The 18,705-nt window shown below is 39.6% G+C and overlaps 1 protein-coding gene and 1 long non-coding RNA gene across 9 annotated transcripts in view; one reads left to right on the top strand and one right to left on the bottom strand.

The window, feature by feature from the left end:
• LOC125893362 (uncharacterized) overlaps positions 1-18,705 on the bottom strand; it is a 92,150-nt gene that overhangs the window by 50,392 nt on the left and 23,053 nt on the right. For 3 of the 4 annotated variants that reach the window (XR_007449879.1, XR_007449878.1, XR_007449877.1), the window contains exon 2: positions 2,446-2,556. The exons of the other annotated variant lie outside the window; for it this stretch is intronic. This is a non-coding gene — a long non-coding RNA (uncharacterized LOC125893362). The remainder of the gene's footprint in view (positions 1-2,445; positions 2,557-18,705) is intronic. 4 annotated transcript variants of the gene reach the window in all.
• Positions 458-18,705, top strand: part of LOC125893342 (sialic acid-binding Ig-like lectin 10) — a 37,937-nt gene continuing 19,689 nt past the window's right edge. The window contains exons 1-5 of one of the 5 annotated variants that reach the window (XM_049583942.1): positions 458-898; positions 1,163-1,277; positions 1,653-2,048; positions 2,337-2,657; positions 10,287-10,703. In XM_049583942.1, coding sequence (XP_049439899.1) covers positions 1,217-1,277; positions 1,653-2,048; positions 2,337-2,657; positions 10,287-10,703 — 1,195 coding nt within the window. In that variant the 5' untranslated portion in view covers positions 458-898; positions 1,163-1,216. Of the gene's footprint in view, positions 899-1,162; positions 1,278-1,652; positions 2,049-2,336; positions 2,658-7,131; positions 7,547-7,902; positions 7,977-8,623; positions 8,739-9,113; positions 9,510-9,797; positions 10,119-10,286; positions 10,704-18,705 lie in introns of those variants that run through there. The other 4 variants (XM_049583940.1, XM_049583939.1, XM_049583938.1 and 1 more) reach the window with 4 other exon arrangements.

Here is an 18,705-nt window from a genome sequence, read left to right as displayed (position 1 = left end):
GAGCTGCTGCTCCTTCGCATGGAAAGGGGTCAGTTGAGGTGGTTCGGGCATCTGATCAGGATGCCGTTGGAGGTGTTCTGGGCACGTCCTACCGAAAAGGAGGCCCCTGGGCAGACCCAGAACACGCTTGAGGGATTATAATTGTCATCTGGCCTGGGAACGCCCAGGAGGAGCTGGAAAGCATTGCTGGGGAGGGGAAGGTCTTGGATGCTTTGCTTGGCCTGCTGCCCCCGTGACCTGGCTCCAGACAAGCAGATGAAAATGGATGGATACAGGAATCAACCTGACTACTGAGTACTGAGAGTGAGCAGTATTTCACACATGGTGTCTCTTCTTTTTTATTTTTTTTTATTTTTCTTTACAGAAAACCGTTGTTTATGTTTGGGATAAAATCATTGAGTTGTCAGTTACAACTAAGCCTTTCTCACTTCAGGTGAACACTGCAAAGTTTACAGGTTCTGTAGTGGGTGTTAAATCTATAGACATGTACTGTAGTAAATGATAAGGACAAAGTTGTTGCCAGTTCGTAGCTGAAAATAGTTATAATGTAGCACCTTTTAAGTGTCCAGAGGATGTTGGTAGAGACAGTACAGTGATGCCTTTTAAGGGGATGATTTAATGAAGAATCACTTCAGGGACTTACATATGGTACACACATATGGCCAGTCATGACAATGATCTAAGAAAAATCAGGACTTGTTCCATTTCATTAATTATTTAAGTTGCACATCATCATATATACATATAAAATATATCACTTTGATATTTTAGAGATTTTTGCTCACAATGTGTCAGTCTGAGGAGAGTGTGTAGAGAAACAACCTTGTGCAGAGGGAAGTAAAGGGAGGAGGAGGAGTCGCTGTGGAGAGAAGAGAGCAGAAGAACAAGACAAAAACAGGTAAACACAACTTTTAATTTCTAAAATATCTTTAATTTGTAAATGGAAACTATAGAAGTCTTTCTTCACTAACTAATGTCATAAAATGCTTTTCAGAATCCCTTGCTTTACGTGTAAACTAAAGTGTGCATTTTATTGGGAAAGTCTGGGTTTTTAGGGGATTTTAGATAACAGATAATCATCTGTACATCCTGTATTCTCGTCTGTGATGTCAGCTGTGGAGCTTCCTTTGGTTTAGTTCCTCTATCTTCACTGTATTTTCAGGGTAAAGTTTATCCTGTGGAGGGAGAGACTGTCTGTCTCAAACATCAAATCAGGATGTTTGTTGTCATCCTGGTGACCCTGCTGTTCTCTGTGAGAGGCAGCAATGCTGACACAGGTTTGCATCTTTTATTATAATCTTGTTATGATGCCGACATTAAAAAAATGAACGAAATAGATAGATTTAATCTGCCATGATTAATGTCCTTAAAGTTATTTAGTTATATTTAGTTGGAGCACCATTAGAAGCATTCCTCACAGCATCTATTAACTGAGTTGGAAACGATGGAGTTGTTATGTAAATGGATATTTTATTAATCATATGTATAAGGGATAAAGAAACATGTTAAATGCTGAAATTATGATGCATTCTGCTCTACAGCAGAGATGTGAAACAAAAACAGTCATAGTAGCCTTCCTTCATAATTTATCAAATATGGTGCATTGTCAAAATTTAAATATTCTAATATTCTTTCATTGTCTTTATTAATAGGTGCAGATTGGAGAAGACCATTCTGTGACAGAGGATACTGTATCACTCTCAGTGAAGGAGAAATAACAGCAGAGGCCGGACTCTGTGTTGTGATACCGTGTCTTTTCACCACTGGAAATGACTTTATACCCCAACATATAGTTTGGTACAAATGTGAACCATCAAAACAAAGATGTGGTGATTCAGACATTATATTCCACACTAACAAGAACAACAAAAAAGTTCAGTCTGGGTTCAAAGGACGAGTGTCACTGTTGGAGCCTGATGTGACTCAGGGGAACTGCAGCATCATCGTCAATGACCTCACTGAGTCCGACTCTGGATCATATCAACTCAGAGTAAATGGGAGGTCGGGTGGCTTTGGTTTTCTTCACAGAGCAACTGTCTCTGTTAAAGGTACGAAGAGCTGAAACAAATATATACAATAAAGATGTTAACTGTGGTACCTAACAACTGCAGCAACATCTTTGGTGTATTTAGAGTCTCAATGGAGCAAAAAATATTTAACATTTGTCGACCTCTATGGACAGGCAGTAGGACCTGCAGCAGTTCCTGATAATATCTCCTGATTTGTGCTCCATTAACATGAATTACAAATTATTTGATAATTTTAGCTTAAACTTGGATGAATCATGATCTTCAGGTTGCTCACCTGATTCCACTCCTGGACTGTTCTCCCATTAGGTCTGACCCAGAGGCCCACAGTGATGATTCCTCCTCTGACAGAGGGACAGCAGACCACACTGACCTGCACTACTCCTGGTCTCTGCTCTGGATCTGACCCTGAAATCACCTGGATGTGGAGAGGAGCAGGAGAGGCGGACTCTCACACCACAGGAAACATCACTGCTTTCAAGACTGAGGATCTGACTGCTGTCACTCAGAGACACAGCTCAACTTTGACCTTTAACCCTTCAGCTAAACACCACGGCACCGATGTCACCTGTAAGGTCAGCTTCACAAACAACATCACAACAGAGGAGACAGTGACTCTGAACGTGACCTGTGAGTAACACATACTGTACTTTATTCACAGCTTTACTTTTTACTATCTGAGATGTTTGATAGGAGATAGTCTGTCATGTCATTTCTGATGCTTTGCTCAGGTGTGTTGGATTTTTTAGTGGTGCCATTATTTTGTATATAATACAATATACAATTTTTGTCTCATAGATGTGAAGGAAGTTAAAATCACTGGGAATACAAGTGTGAAGGAGGGTGAGGCTCTGAGTCTGATCTGCAGTGTTGAAAGTTTCCCTCCAGCTCTCATTACATGGACTAAATATTCTGATGAAAAGCAAAATAAAACAGAAACTATTCTGCAGAATGACACTGTTACTGACCTGCAGAACGACACTGTTACTGACCTGCAGAACAACACTGTTACTGACCTGCAGAACGACACTGTTACTGACCTACCAAAGTGGCTAGAGCCGGCTCTGCACAGACTTTTCAGGCTAGACGCCCGTCTTCAGCATACATATTCTGGCAGTTTCACAAACGGTACACAGAGGTGGGGATAATTATTGGTGACCGCAACCAGCACAACAAGAACATCCAGCCAGTCTGACACAGATTCTGAAGTGAATGTGATATGTAACAACATCTAGTCTCCTTTTTGAGGTGAATTTATTCATCACTTCTCATCATCTGATTACATGGAGAAGTTCAAGGTCATTGTGACCTTGCAGTGTCATGACTCAAGAGTCTGGACAGGTCAAGGAACCTCACTGTGACATCATGAACTTAGCTAACTTTGTTATTAGACTCTCTGCTTTGATAATGAAAGGCAGTTATGTGTGTCTCTAATTTTTGTTTGCAGCAATATCCATATTTGAAGCATTATGTCATAGAGTCTGGACAAATGTGGACAAAATATCGTCATCGTTGTTCTGGCTACATTTTCTATCTAATCGTGATTTTATTTTTTCCATTATTTGATTAGTGAGGCAATTTAAACAATATGAAGTCCGGAACATTTCTTATAATCATTAACATTTATTGAAACATCCCCCCTTGAAGGTCAAGTTAATTTTATTTAATTGTGTTTTCTATATAGCACCAGATCACAACAGAAGTCATTTAAGGTTACCTTTCCTATAGAACAGGTCTATACCTTGTCCTTTCATTAAACAATGTGCTAGCAAACACACACACACACACACACACAGGTGAGCACCATTCAGGCTGCATTTTCCTGACCGAACCCGACCCAACTGAGACAATTGTCACCGAGCCCGGCCCGAACCCGCAGCATGGCACTGTGCACATAGTCAATGGAGCGGAGCCTGTGTTGCGTTCAGGCGTTGTCACGTAAATAACAAATACTGCTGCTGCACGCCGCCATTTTTTGTTTGAACCGACGCATTGCCCCAGCCCTACTAGTCTCAGATGTTGTTGATGCTCCTAATTTAACCTGCAGTTTTGGTAGTTTACGTGTGTCTCTCATTATGTGGACTCAATTTGGCTTCAATAGAGGCTTGGTTGAAAAAATGAAAATGAAACACAAAAACACAGAGCATCAACTCCTGTTATCAACTCAGAGTTAATGGTTTCCTGTTTGGGAGGACAGATGGATTTACATTTTCTCCACAAGCAACTATTTCTGTTAAAGGTACAAAGAGTTGGAGCAAATGTAAGAGAATTGTTGTATCTGTCATCTGATGGTCATAACAATAAACTGAATGTACAACTGTCCTTGTGCAGATATTGTGTAGCCCAGCAAGTGCAGAGAACAAGCATTTCCACAGCTCATGAAATTCATACTAAGTAACTTGAAAAACACCTTCATATAACACATGGAGCCATCACACGATTTGTGATTTTAACACTGAATTCTCTGACTACAGGACTTAAAAAGGGGACTTTGCTTTGTTTTTCAGAGATTTTAAAGATTGTTCTGAGCTCTTGGGCTGGTTGTGTACAGCTGTACAGTGATTAGAATGATAACTTTATAGACTTTAACAGAGATACACTTTCAGATTCATATTGATATGATCATATTGCTTCACTATAGACTTCTGTTTTCCAAAGCATAATACATTATGAGGCCATTATGACTCATAAATGATAAATATGATGATGAAATGTGATTCATAAAGATTTGTTTACATCCCCTATTTCGTATGGTAGGTCCTGTGCAGCAGCGTGGACCTCAAAGTGCAGTACTTCCCTGGGCTGTTGCTGGTGTATCTCTAAGTGTGAACGTCCTCTGCACAATCTTCATGATATTCCTTTGGTATGTTACTACTTGATTTAAAGTCTTTGTTAATGCATTAGAAGACTTTGAGGCAACACATGGCTCACTCTGTTTTTTCTCTCTCTCTCTCTAAAGGAAAGCAAGAACAAAGGTGACACCAAATCAAGAGGACAGAACTTACATGTCTCTGCAGAAAACAGACAGATCACCAGAGTATGATGTTATTGGCCAAACTCAGGACTCTAGACATGTTGAAGCTCCATTGCCATCATTCAGTTTGTATGAATGTATAGATGCATCAGCAGTTCACCTTCCACAAAAATAGTTATTATTAAAAATGATTTTTTTCTTCAGCACTTTTCTAAGCTTCAGATTTGATACTGTACATATATATGCAATCCCACGTAGACTGATCCCTATCGTTAACCTGTGTTTAGATGTTATGATCCATATCATTAACCTGACTATATTTTGGATTTGCATCCTATTTGCACCCTCTTGTTATTTTTGACTTTTATATTTGCACTTCTTCTGCTCTGTATTGCAACAGCTGCATAGCAGTCACCCTCAGGATACTTTATAAATAAAGCCTCATCTCGTCTCGTCTTATCTCATCTCCTCTTGTCCCACCTCGTCTCACCTCATGGTAGGAAGGTAGGTAGGAAGCTAAAAGGCAAGATCATAATCAACATTTGAGATAGTGCCATGAGATAAAAGCAGCAATCAATAATACAACATAGGCCTAAAAAATATAAAAGACACGAAATTCACAATAAATGAAAATGCATGCAAAATAGTTGTTTTTCTTGTTTTGTGTGTATTTGCATTCAGTACTTTGAACTCTCCGGGCCTTGATTAGTAACTTTATGCTACGGTGGCCGACAAGGACAAATGCGATGCAAATACGGAAACGCACTGCAAATAGGGAAACGCCCAGCAAATAGAGAAACGACTGTGTATAAGAAAACAAATGCAAAGAGAAAATGCTGCAAATACAGAAACGTGCTGCAAATAAGAAAACAAATGTAAGAAGACACATTAACTGAAGGGAAACATTATTAGACAAGGGAACACATCTCGATACAACACCGGGACAGGCAACACAGAAAGGTATGTATTCTTTTTTATTTTTCTTTCTTTCTTGTTTTTCACATGTGGCCCTCATCTTTTACTGTATAATGAAAGTGAAGCTGATTTACACAGCTGACGTTAGCGTGCTAGAGACTTTCTAGACGGGTAGTGTGTCCGTAGTAGTAATGTTAGCTAACGTTACTGTAACTAACGTTACTTTCTGGGACACCCAAGGGATTCAATTGCATTTAACGTTAGTTTATTTTCGACCTCGTCTCCACATATGATTGGATACTTTATTGATCAGTGACGGGCTTTTGAATAAGAGGAAGGTGGAGAGAGGTGAAAGGGAGAGCAGAGAAGGTGTGCAAAAAGAAATGTAACGGGCAGAGGTGCAGAGGGCAAAAAGAAGTTAAGCCGTGAAGAGATGACAACTTGATTGCAGGTAAATAACGGTGAGAGCACAGGGAGATGATGGTAATCGGATAATAATATTGTTTAAATATTTAGGGAAACTAACTATCCACTGTCTCTGACATAAACCTCGCCGATCTTGCAAACTCTACTCTTTTTCCCCACAGATGTAACGCTGGGGCATATTTTGAAAATTAAATCTCAAATGAGTTTTTCTTTTTCATTTTAATTAAGTAAAAGAATGAGCAGTCTTGAAGAAGAAAATTAAAATGCAAATAGGATGATTGATGATTAATTTTATTTATGAGTCAAATAATGCAGCCACAATCTTAAAATGAAAAAGCATTTCTGCAAATACATTTTAATTTAAATATTAGTCATAATTCGCTTCCAAAGTATAAAGCAGTGTTTAAATAAATAACAATTACGGTGAGTTTGCTAAGAACAGTACCTTCAGATATTGCATAATATAAACCAGAAAACAAATATGCAGAAGTGATTCTCTAAAAACTGCATGCAGTTGAAATGTGGAAACGCTGAACAACTTCCCAGTTAAATTTTTTGATGCCTCATCTGTCACAAGTTACATTTTAATGCAGGACTAAAACAATGTTCATCTGACCATCATCACTCAACTCTCACAGCAGATTTTAGCAAGTTACCCAGACCATTTACAGCTACACACATTATATGTGATGTATATGCTGGGCATTGTTAAAGCAATTTAAGAAGATATACTGTATTTTACATTCAGTTGTTTAGAATAAACACTTAAAAAACAAACAGATATATAAAACAAAAACAAAAAAGTTTGTGGTTTCTCAAGATATTATTTCTTTGGGGGGAAAAAAAATCACATTTTTACATCACTTCCCTGTTTTAAAACGCACATTACTTTGATCATAGAGAGGATAAAGACAACAAGCAAGCAAATTAAAACATTTTTCATCATTCAATTTTAAAGGTGCAAATTTCTAATTAGATATATGATGCACTTACTGTAATGTAATGACATAAGTGTACATGAGCATGTCAGTCTAAGGAGAGGAGAAATGTTGCTCAGCAGTGTGTGTGGAAACTTCCTTAAACCTGATTGTTGCACAAAGAGGGAAGAAATAAAAAAGTGAGGAGAGGAAGAACCAGTTCAGAGCAGAAAAACTCGTGTGGAGCAGTGTGGAAAGAAGACTGCCAGAGAGAGACACAGGAAGAGGTAAAACATATAACATTCCTATTTTTGTTTAAGATTTATTTTTGAGCTGTTAATGAAAGTTGTCCAGGTGATTAATTCTTCCCTAAGCCATAAGCCAACACCTACACCTACTACATCTACTTTATTTTACTGTTTCATGTTTGCTGTCAGCTGTAAGTAGTGTTATGTTACTGCTCATGAAAACTGAACATTTCCTTATTTTGCTGCTTCACAGTAAAAGCTTTTAATTAACAAAATATCAGGGGACTTTTATTGGGAAGTATTTACAAGGAATGAAATGTTTTTATCGTCAAAATAGTGCAGCTTTGTTAGCAGCTGTTTTTCAGTAAAAACAAAGCTAATTATACCACAGGGAGGAGTGAGATGTTAGATGAAGAGCTGCAGACAACAGGCTCTTACTGCACCTCTGCAAACAGCTCACCTCCAACAGGTGAGCTATTTGATTACCAGCCATAAAAACCACTAACAGCAAAATAATTCTGGGATCTGTAGCTGTGGATCAGCCCTTTGCTTTTAAACCTCATTGACTAAAGACAAACCGTCATCAGTACAACACACACTTTGAAGCAGGTAGCCCTGTTTTAATGGAAATGCAGATCCCATCCACGCTGGGCTGATGTGCCGAGTTCAGCCGATTTAAGACAAGCCAGCACATGAAAAATCCCTGTAACTTCCCTTAGCTCTCGCTCTGGAGAGGAACTCCCCTGTGGCAGGAGGATGACCTACGTTCGATAAATTGACCGGATTGTGCCTACATGCTGACCACACCTCACTGAGATCCAAACCCTATACCAGTCAGGCCACTTTGGCATGTGGTCTGGCTGATCAGATCCCAGTGCAGTCAAGTTCTGATCTAGACTTGACAGTTAATGCATCCTGGCATGATTGGATTACACATCGTCACACAAGTCATATTAAAAAGACAAGTGTAACCAAATCCTAAATGCCTTACCACAACAAATGTTAAGTGTGTTAATATCGCAACTAACTAAATCTGCAACATCCTGTATTCTCGTCTGTAATGTCAGCTATGGAGCTTCCTTTGGTTTAGTTCCTCTATCTTTACTGTATTTTCAGGGTAAAGTTTATCCTGTGGAGGGAGAGACTGTCTGTCTCAAACATCAAATCAGGATGTTTGTTGTCATCCTGGCGACCCTGCTGTTCTCTGTGAGAGGCAGCAATGCTGACACAGGTTTGCATCTCTTATTATAATCTTGTTATGATGCTGACATTAAAGATATGAACAAAATAGATAGATATAATCTGCCGTGATTAATGTCCTTAAAGATATTTAATTAAATTTAGTTGGAGCACCATTAGAAGCATTCCTCACAGCATCTATTAACTGAGTTGGAAACGATGCATTTGTTATGTAAATGGACATTTTGTTAATCATATGTATAAGGGATAAAGAAACATGTTAAATGCTGAAATTATGATGCATTCTGCTCTACAGCAGAGATGTGAAACAAAAACAGTCGTAGTAGCTTTCCTTCATAATTTATCAAATATGGTGCATTGTCAAAATTTAAATATTCTAATATTCTTTCATTGTCTTTATTAACAGGTGCAGATTGGGGAAGACCATTCTGTGACAGAGGATACTGTATCACTCTCAGTGAAGGAGAAATAACAGCAGAGGCCGGACTCTGTGTTGTGATACCGTGTCTTTTCACCACTGGATATGGCTTTATACCCCAACATATAGTTTGGTACAAATGTGAACCATCAAAACAAAGATGTGGTGATTCAGACATTATATTCCACACTAACAAGAACAACAAAAAAGTTCAGTCTGGGTTCAAAGGACGAATGTCACTGTTGGAGCCTGATGTGACTCAGGGGAACTGCAGCATCATCGTCAATGACCTCACTGAGTCCGACTCTGGATCATATCAACTCAGAGTAAATGGGAAGTCAGGTGGCTTTGGTTTTCTTCCCAAAGCAACTGTCTCTGTTAAAGGTACGAAGAGCTGAAACAAATATATACAATAAAGATGTTAACTGTGGTACCTAACAACTGCAGCAACATCTTTGGTGTATTTAGAGTCTCAATGGAGCATAAAATGTTTAACATTTGTCGACCTCTATGGACAGGCAGTAGGACCTGCAGCAGTTCCTGATAATATCTCCTGATTTGTGCTCCATTAACATGAATTACAAATTATTTGATAATTTTAGCTTAAACTTGGATGAATCATGATCTTCAGGTTGCTCACCTGATTCCACTCATGGACTGTTCTCCCATTAGGTCTGACCCAGAAGCCCACAGTGATGATTCCTCCTCTGACAGAGGGACAGCAGACCACACTGACCTGCACTACTCCTGGTCTCTGCTCTGGATCTGACCCTGAAATCACCTGGATGTGGAGAGGAGCAGGAGAGGCGGACTCTCACACCACAGGAAACATCACTGCTTTCAAGACTGAGGATCTGACTGCTGTCACTCAGAGACACAGCTCAACTTTGACCTTTAACCCTTCAGCTAAACACCACGGCACCGATGTCACCTGTAAGGTCAGCTTCACAAACAACATCACAACAGAGGAGACAGTGACTCTGAACGTGACCTGTGAGTAACACATACTGTACTTTATTCACAGCTTTACTTTTTACTATCTGAGATGTTTGATATGAGATGTTCTGTCATGTCATTTCTGATGCTTTTCTGAGCTATGTTGGATTTTTTAGTGGTGTCATTATATTGTATATAATACAATATACAATTTTTGTCTCATAGATGTGAAGGAAGTTAAAATCACTGGGAATACAAGTGTGAAGGAGGGTGAGGCTCTGAGTCTGATCTGCAGTGTTGAAAGTTTCCCTCCAGCTCTCATTACATGGACTAAATATTCTGATGAAATGCAAAATAAAACAGAAACTATTCTGCAGAACAACACTGTTACTGACCTGCAGAACAACACTGTTACTGACCTGCAGAACAACACTGTTACTGACCTGCAGAACGACACTGTTACTGACCTGCAGAACGACACTGTTACTGACCTGCAGAACAACACTGAGACCTTCCTGGAAAAAAGTGGAATGGACACCTTTTCCATCCTTAACGTGACAACAGCAGATGCTGGACTGTACATCTGCACAGCAAAACATCAGAACAACACCCTGATGGGAAAAGTTAATGTCACAGTGATATGTAAGTACACTGTACAACTCTTCCACGACAGAAAACGTCTTGTAGTTTTTTCCCTCTTTCCTCTAATCCAGGAACTGAAGCTATTCATTCTGTTTAGAGCAAAAGACCTTACTAATCATACCAAATTCAATTCCTGAATAACTTCCACAGCTCCGCCCCTTTAGTTTATAATGAACTTTAAAAAAAAAAAACAATAATCCTAGAACCTATGAAGGCTTCCAGATGGTTCTCAGCTCTACCGGAGCCACATGTTTAAAATAATAAAAATCTTGTCTGTTAAAGCCACTCTGTGGGGAGTTTGAAAATCTTTAAAGTTTGGCGCCCTCCAGTGGTAATGGCAAAATACCAATCAAAACAAAAAACACAGACAGACAATAGATATAAACAATAACTTTTACACACAGTTACTTCATATTATTTGTTAATGTTATGTACAGTATCAGACATTAATTCTATCATATATAAAACAAACAAACAAAAAGAAATCACCACAACTATCTTGGTTAGTTTTTCCACAGTTACAGCAATCACCAAGTCTGGTTTTTGAAATAACTCCTTAATTCAGAGTTAGATGTGAAAATATGCTCTCTGTACACACCAGTCATCCCTACTGTTTCTCTAGGTGTGTCAGCTGCCCGCTGAACAGCGGCTCTCAGTCATTCTTTGGTGGCAAACCATTACATTAGCAAAATAAAATGACAAAAATCAGTCATAAAAATCACCCAAATAAGTAAATAAAATAAAATATACAAGTACCAATGTAATGTATGTAATCCCCGAACCATGAAGGTTTGTAAGCTATTATATGTCTCCTATACTTAAGCTTTAATCTGTTTATATAGTTTTTGTTGTACTGCACAATTACATGGACGATACTGCTTTGAGGAGCTGCTTGCTGTCAGCCAGCAGGTTGACGTACAAAAGCTTGTGTAGCCAGAGTGGAAAAATAGTTGCCAGTACAGGCCATATGCTCAAACTGAAGTACCTGCTTTTCCACTGATCCTTGAGAAAAGAAAAATTGCATATTTCCAAATAGTGTTGGATAACTGCATCACACTTTGGGAATCTTTCAGAAATTTTTATTTTCTTGCCTGTAAAAAATTAAAACTCACAGCTAAACTAACAGCCACAAGTTTAAAATAATAAAAATCTTGTCTGTTAAAGCCACTCTGTGAAGAGTTTGAAAATCTTTCGACTTTGGCACCCTCTGATGATAATTATAAAACACCAAACAAAACAGAAAACACTAACAGACATTACATGTAAATAGGGCTGGGCGGTATGGCCTAAAATCAATATCACAGTATTATTTTGGGGGGATGCTGTGAAGGTATGATATTGCGGTATCGTCTTCTCTCTCTTTTTTTTTTTTTTTACACCTTAAATAAAATTTAAAAAGCCATACAAGTGTAGGATGGAAAGTATTTATCGTCAGAAGTAAAATGGTTGCTAATCCATCTATTATTGTGTATAAAACGTTATATAGTATGTATAAACGTTAGAGGGAAGAGGGAAGGAAGGTGGGCCTAAAATAAATTAATAAAAATAAATAAATGAATGATTAAAATAAAATAGAAAGATAGTTGACTTTTACTTATTTTTTCCCCCCCGTGCTTTATTATTAGTGTTTAACACGGGAGAGGGCGACGGAAGGTCAGCCACTTCCAGCCGGTCGCTTCTCCAGCCGGCCTGGGTTTGGGGCAGTCAGCCAGGCCACCTCCATCACGTAGCGAGGGAGGTGCATGAGGCAGGCCAGCCGGCCGCCGGCACACTGAATTGCCTTGTTGATGAAATACGCAACATAAATACACTTGCCTTGCCTTTCGGTTCTATCCAATCTTATTTGTCCTCCTGGTGTGGCGATAACAGCGCTAGTTGGCATTGCAAACAGTGAATGAAAATTGGGAACATTCAGCAGTTGTACTGTCGTGATAGGATGGTTTTACAGTACAAACATCAGCCATCAGTGACAACATGAGAAAATGGCATGAAATCACATGTGAGGACTTCTTTCATAACATTGTAGTGTCTCTTGCTTGAACTGAGAAGTGTATTTGAGCGGCGAGTTCACTATGTTCCACAACTTTTTAATTTTTTTAGTCTTAGAAATGAACTCACAAAATGTCAAGAAAGGAAATATTCTCACATCTGTTTTCCTTATTAAACAGAAGAATACAGCTGTAGAGTTTCTCTCTTTCATCACACTAAAACTAACGTAATTGTCTTGTAAACACATTAACAAAAATAAATAAATAAATAATCACTGAAATGATCTTGGTTAGTTTCCCACAGTTACAGCAATCACCAACTCTGGTTTTTGAAATAACTCCTTAATTCAGAGTTAGATGTGAAAATATGCTCTCTGTACACACCAGTCATCCCTACTGTTTCTCTAGGTGTGTCAGCTGCCTGCTGAACAGCGGCTCTCACTCATTTTTTGGTGGCAAACCATTACATTAGCAAAATAAAATAGATAAATAAGTTAAAAGATACAACTGCTGATATACCTGGCAACCATGAAGGTTTGTAAGCTATTATATTTATCCTCCACACTTTGGGAAAAAGTGTCTGGAAAAAAATAAAAACTCAATACCAGCTTAAAAACAGCTTTTTGGCAAATAAAGAGTGATAAAGTTGGCAACACTCAGCAAAGTGACCACACTTTGGCTCTAAAACAGAAGTAATATTATAACATCACACAATGCGGAAGCGCCCTAGTTCACACAAAGGATAAGGTCAATTATTGTCTATAAATGTTGTGAGATGTTGTAATGTATTTAATGACTTTATCTTGTCTTGTTATTTAATTCAATGTATTCTGTATTTGATTTGAGAAAAATCTATCTGTATCTGTTTCTGACCTCTTTGTCATATCTCGACTTAAGATATTATGTTTATAATTTGCTTCACAGATATGAGGAAACTTGTAATCACTGGAGACACAACTGTTGAGAAAGGAGATGCTTTAAATCTGACCTGCAGTGTTGAAAGTTTTCCTCCGTCTCATGTCACATGGACTGTGGTTCCAACACAAACCTGCAGAGTGGACCTGATAGTGACTTACAGAAGGACACTGGATCAGCCACACTCTTCATCCCTGATGTGACAGCAGAACACTCTGGACAGTACATCTGTACAGCACAACACCTGGACACAACTGTTACTACATATGCTGATATCACTGTGACTTGTAAGTAGACCTTAATAATCTTCTGAAAAAGGAATTTCATGATCACATTTTACACTATCTGCTTTTAGTTGTGATGTTGTAATTCTGCTTGTGTGTTTACAGGGTTTTCAAAGATCTTGGAAACCTCTGGATGTGTGGTTCAGTCAGAGGTCCTGACTTGTGTGCATCAGTGAGGGTTTCCTTTGCCCACCATCAAATGGCCGCTGTTGAAGAATCACACTGAGTACTCTGTCCCACTGTGTCAAACCACATGGTCAACAGCACCGCCACTGTGACTGTAAAAGACCACAGCACTTCTGTTGAGTGTGTCAGCAGCAACACAAATGGGGAAGCAAAAGAAAACCTCACCATTCGAAATGACATCTCAGATCAAGATGGTACGTGTTCTCAAATAAAACACATCAGCAACTGTAGACCACTGCTTTATGACATTTTTAGTGCCTCTATTTTTTACTGTTACCTTTGTCCTGACATAACCGTTGGGCAAGCATTCAAAAGGAAATAAGCCATTGCATGTTTTTTTTAGTGTTCAGAACAACATGAACAATAACATTTTTCTTTTGTTCATGACTGCAGGTCAAACCAGTGAAGTACTGAAAATTGTCTCACGGCCTGAAGTCATCATTGCCTTTTTGATTGGGGTAGTTCTTTCAGCAGTCCTTTGCTGTTTGGCAAACAAATGTCACAGGTACACTTTTGAATCCAATGATGGATTTCAGTTGTTTGTGGATCTTATTCATTCTTTAATTGTTGCTGTCTTTAAATGCATTCACCCCCTCAGAAAAAAACAGAAGAGCTCTGGAAATCTGGAGGTGGTGACCGGTCAAGAGTATCCACTGGTATGTACATTACTTCAGCTAAGCAACAAAGAGACTTATAGGAGAAACAGTTTCATAGTTACAAACACATTTATAGACATTACATTACAGTTACCTCAGCAATACCAAAGATACAGCAATTAAGGAAGAGGTTGGGGTAGTAGAGGGAGCTTCAGCATTAGCAGATTAATAATTAGGAATGTCAGATTTTAAGGATCTGAGGATACCTACTTAGCAGCGCAATATTAAAAGATTATGGCATAATTTGAAAGAAATGGTTGGCAGTAATGTAAATATACCAGAGAGAGATTTTACGCTTAATGTACACGGTTTTGATTCATCATCTTGTTCCAATGCAATGTTCTGCTGCTCTACCCACCCAAACACGTTACAGACCAAGTAGCCCTCCTCTTGGCAACAGCACTTCCTGATAGCACTGCCCCTCCCCCTCAGCAGGAAAACACACCATGCCAAACCATAAAAACTGCTCAGGAATGGTCTGAGGAACATGAAACAGAGCTCAAGGCATCGACCTGTCCTCCAGATTCAACAGAACCCAGTCTTGTTAAGCATTTGTGGGACATGCTAGTACCCCAGAGGTACCCCTAGTCCACAGTGGGGCCTCCTTGGATCAGACTTCACTCTGACCTGTCAAGGCACCAAGACAGGACCTCTGAGTGTATCGTGTGGTGTCTTACTCCAGGGCATTGGCAGCAGGTCATTTAAGTCCTGTGGGTTGTGAGGTGGGGTGCCAGCACGTCCCACGGAAGCTTGATCATATTTGAATGTGGGGAAGTTAGAGGCCAGGTCATCACCTTGAGCTCTTTGTCAAATTCCAATTGAGCAGTTTTTATGGTGTGGCATGGTGCATTGTCCTGCTGGGGGGGGGGGGGGGGGGGCAAATACAAAAAGGATTTGCTGTTGCCATGGGGGGTGTGCTTGGTCTGCACTGCTGTTTGGGTGGGTGGAAGGTGTCAGGTGGTATCCACATGAACGCTAGGACCAAAGGTTTACCAGCAGAACACTGCATTTTAACGAAATGATCAATGATAGCATTGATCATTTCACCTTACCAGCCAGTGGTTTTAATGTTCTGGCTGATGGGTGTAAATTATGTTGTACCCAACAGATAGATGCTGGTCAAACAGTGGAAGATGATCAGACCTACTACCAAGAGGCAGCTGAAGAAGGGGGAGCTGTGGCAGCAGAGAAAGCAACGTCTGATCTCAATGGTGGACCAAAAGATGTGGAGTACGCCAGCATTGATTTCTCAGTGATGAAAAGGAGGAGTCCCAGGGAGGCAGCAAAGAAGCAGGAGACCACGGAGACAGAGTATGCTGAAATTAAGAAAACAGTGAAAAGGAAACTGAAGAGAATGGTAAAGAGGAAGGTGAAGTTTTGGAGGGCAAAGAGGAGCAGGCGATGATCGAGGAGGATGAGGAGACAAAACAGTATGTTCCTGAGAGAGGAGGGAGGAAATGGCAGTGTACTCCAGTGTAAAGGATGTAATGGATGAGATGTGAGGACTGTTGCATTGTGGAGTTGCTTGAGGATAACGTTTCCTTGCTCTTATCAGATGTAATGGACTGATGATGGATTGTTATTCTGGTGAATGTAAATGGGTTTCACCGCAAGGCTGTGATCCTCAAACGCCAATTTCAGCATGTCGTAACCTTAAGTGGTGAAGACACTTCACACCTCTATGTTAGGAGCTGTGCAAATCCATTCATTCCACCAAGACTGGACTGGAAGTTCGACTGAATTTCCTTATATGTCATTGACCCCTCTCTAAGCCCTGCCACTTTGTGATGGTCTGTCAAGCTGTCAGAGTGAGCATGGAGCCCACACTGTAACTAACTGCACTCCCTGAAGAAATATTATCATATTTTTGGAAAAATGAAAGAGTGATTCCAGAGAGAAGCAGACAGAGGGGTCTACAGTCTGTGTTTGAAGGATATATCCAGGATGTCAAACTGACTCAGCAGCAACAAAAGGTTAAAAAGACAAAGATAGTTAGAAGCTAAAGCCAAACTACAGGCTACAGATCACAGTGTAAAAGTGAACCACCACATCACTGCTGATCGCCACAGAAGACAATGAATATAAAGGGAAATTTTTCTGATATTGAACCAGCTGTGTGGCATCGCAGTGTGTGCAGATGAATGGTGTTTGGCTGTGTTTCTTATGTGCTTGTCCTGTACAGCAGGGTTGGTCTTTTCTCACTGTTATAATCATTAAAAAGCAAAAGCAGCATGTGTACATTCAGTGGGCTGTATCTTCAGTAGCTAGCTAGCTAACCCTACACTTTTCAGGGTCTGATTTTGGTTTTGGAACAGGGAAGAAACGTTTATCTTTTTCCAACCTCTCCAGGTAACGAGTGTCATTAATACACGATGTGCCCCAGGCACAACATTTAGCTCTAAATCCACAAAACCAGCCTGAAAATGAAGGAAATCTCAAATGACTGCATTAGAGTCAATGGAGCACAGCTGTGTTGTTGTCAGACCCTGGTCTGAGCCGGCCAGATGCTATGTTATGATTAGCCAGTCTGTGTCTGGGGGAGAGACTTTGCAAAGGGTCAGTTGTGTTTTAGTTTTTATAAACTTATCAGAGAAGTTTCTCCATCCATGAAAAAGTTAACACCACCATTATGGCAGCAGTTTGTAAAGGGGCAACCATCTCCATCCTCTCTGCTCTGAGAGCCAAAGTGAAATTTGTTTGGTACCTTTTATTTAACTAAGATGAACACATGCCTTAAGTGTCAGCCCACATTTCTCTGCCTCAGGCAAAAATTAACCCTCACTTTGAAGAGGTTACTCTTTTTCAGAATTCCTTCAGGGATGGCAAAGTTGTTTTTGTGTGTCGGTCAGTTTGTTGGACCACTTTGGTTTAAACTGAAATATCTCAGCAATTATTCAGTGGTTTCCCATTAAATTTTGTACACTCATGGTCCCCAGAAGAGTCCCAGTCTTCTTCTCTGGTGCAGTAGCAGCAATGGAGGAGTCACACACAGAGAACAAAAAGATTCAGACTAATGTCTAAATTTTTAAATGGTTTTATTCAAATATTAGGGCTATGCAGATGACGGAACAATGTTCAAAAGTGCATAAAGCTCACAGTGCAAAGGTTTCATTCCATTTTGAACTGTCATTAGTGCCGCAGTTTTTGGCACTAAGGAAACTCCAACATGGACTGCAGTGTTTGCACTCTAAGCACTTTTGCACATTTGTACAGCCCTAATGTGCTTTGACCCAGACTGAATCTTTGTTCTTTGTGCGAGTTCTCCATTGTTGCACTCTCCAGAGGATATATCCCAATGAACAGACCTTTATTTCTTAGGTAAACTTATCTTGTATTTAATGCTGATTAGCAAATGTTAGCATGCTAATGTGCTAAATTAACATGGTGAACATGTTAGCATGCGGTTTTAGCATTTAGATCAAAACAGCTCAGCTGTCACTGAACCTAACAGCTTCAGTTTCATACTGTAGCTGCGAGTGTGGCTGTAGTCTTTGTCTTGTTTCATTTTTAGTCAGTGTCTATAGACGGTAACCCAAATGTAAGACTGTTAGCTTATCTCTGTGCAGTACTCACATGGACATACATGTATTGACAAAATTAGATCCCTTCCTTAAGCAAGTCTGATTTCAGAGATCTGAACCTACAGTTCAATCTGCATTACAGAGATCAACCAAAGTTGCTGCAATGAGGCTTTAGTGAGACACATAATGTGGATGTCTTCTAAAGTTACTGTTTTTGTGGTACAAAGTTCTGTCATTGTGTTTTCAACTAAAGCTGCACATCTTCAGCTGAACTTTGAGATGCATTTTCCCCCCAGAAATTAGGACTGTAGACAGTGGAACTGCATTAGGATGGGTCCTGTTTAGGGCCACTATGGACAGTATTAATTGCAAAAATTTGGATGTACATATAGACATCTAAGAGTTCTTTCAAGACTTACTTGAAAAAGACAAAAAAACCCAAAACAAAACAA

Source organism: Epinephelus fuscoguttatus, linkage group LG8 (genome assembly GCF_011397635.1).
Source record: "Epinephelus fuscoguttatus linkage group LG8, E.fuscoguttatus.final_Chr_v1".
Taxonomy (NCBI): Eukaryota; Metazoa; Chordata; class Actinopteri; order Perciformes; family Serranidae; genus Epinephelus; species Epinephelus fuscoguttatus.
The sequence above is the reverse complement of the archived record's forward strand: the minus strand, read 5'-3'. Positions and strand labels throughout refer to the sequence as shown.